Consider the following 1067-nt stretch of genomic DNA (forward strand, 5'->3'; position numbering starts at 1 on the left):
ATTCTGTACTTACTGTTTCGTGCCATCAAATTTATGGCCACTGCTACTTTATAGCTGAAAATTTCAGCCGCATAGGAAACTTTCATTCTTTCAATTTTGTCCTCGTAAACGTGGAATTCTGTAATTCGAGGCATCATTCGTAGGTCTCCGTTGTCACAATCTATTTCGTAAGCCGTAATAATGTCCTTCCATGTTGCCTGGACGTCCTCATTATTTTTTTTCCAAATTAGATCTTTCTTTAATAAATTATTACGTATCCCTATCAATAAACGTGGTACATCGTACATAGGCACTATTTCGTTATTATCGATAACAATTCGCCGTTTAGGCTCTACGTTGTTTCTGAGATAAAAATTCCTGGCGTCGTCTATTAATCTCTCTATGGCTGTTCTCTTTGTAGGCCCTTGGTCACAAATTGTTGCTATTATTTTTAAGCCTGTAATAGGATGAAAGATTCAGGATGATATGGATTTTCATATTTCATGCAATTTCATACTGTGCTTAGTAAGTACTACCTACCATTCACTCCATTAAATTTCCTTATCACCTCTCTTATTAGTTCTTTTAGTGCCTCCGGTTTTATGGGACCCTTGTTAAAAAAGTAACAAATTGTTTGTTTCCATTTTCTTGTAATCCCTTTGAGCATAAAGACGAGGGCATGGTCAATTATGTCTCCGTTATATACGCCTTCAATCTTATCCGTATATGTATTGTACTCAATGTTATAAGTTAACGAAATTTCATCGAACATAAGCAAGCAAAATTTCTCATGTTTCTTTAAACATCTTACCGCCTCTTCAACATTTTGTATAATTACATCATTAATTCCGGGGCTAAGTGGAATTTTCTGTAATAATCTATTGATTGCTCCTTTGCTTGGTAATTTGAACCAAGCAGACAAAAATCTATATACTGCGCCCGATGTTTTGTAAAGTGGTAAGCACATTAATTTTTGTTTCATTGTGAATCCGTTGCCTTTCGGTTTCAGATTCTTGCGGCTCAGTTGCCGCAAACAAAAGTTGAATGCTTCCTTTCTCAAAGTAGTGGAACCAAAATTATATTGCTTC

At 35.6% G+C, this 1067-nt stretch overlaps 1 protein-coding gene across 1 annotated transcript; it reads right to left on the reverse strand.

Annotated features, from left to right (window-relative positions):
* Positions 1 to 13: 13 nt before the first annotated feature.
* Positions 14 to 1061, reverse strand: LOC108628167 (uncharacterized; the record flags this gene model as incomplete). The annotated part of the gene is made up of 2 exons (XM_018029921.1): positions 520 to 1061; positions 14 to 436 (listed from the first exon to the last, which is right to left on the reverse strand). Coding segments are annotated over exons 1-2 (865 nt in total), but the record flags the coding sequence as incomplete, so codon positions are not given.
* Between the last annotated feature and the right edge of the window lie 6 nt (positions 1062 to 1067).

Source organism: Ceratina calcarata, unplaced genomic scaffold, assembly GCF_001652005.2.
Source record: "Ceratina calcarata isolate Rehan_Ccalc_2016 unplaced genomic scaffold, ASM165200v1 scaffold5068, whole genome shotgun sequence".
In the NCBI taxonomy this organism is placed as follows: domain Eukaryota; kingdom Metazoa; phylum Arthropoda; class Insecta; order Hymenoptera; family Apidae; genus Ceratina; species Ceratina calcarata.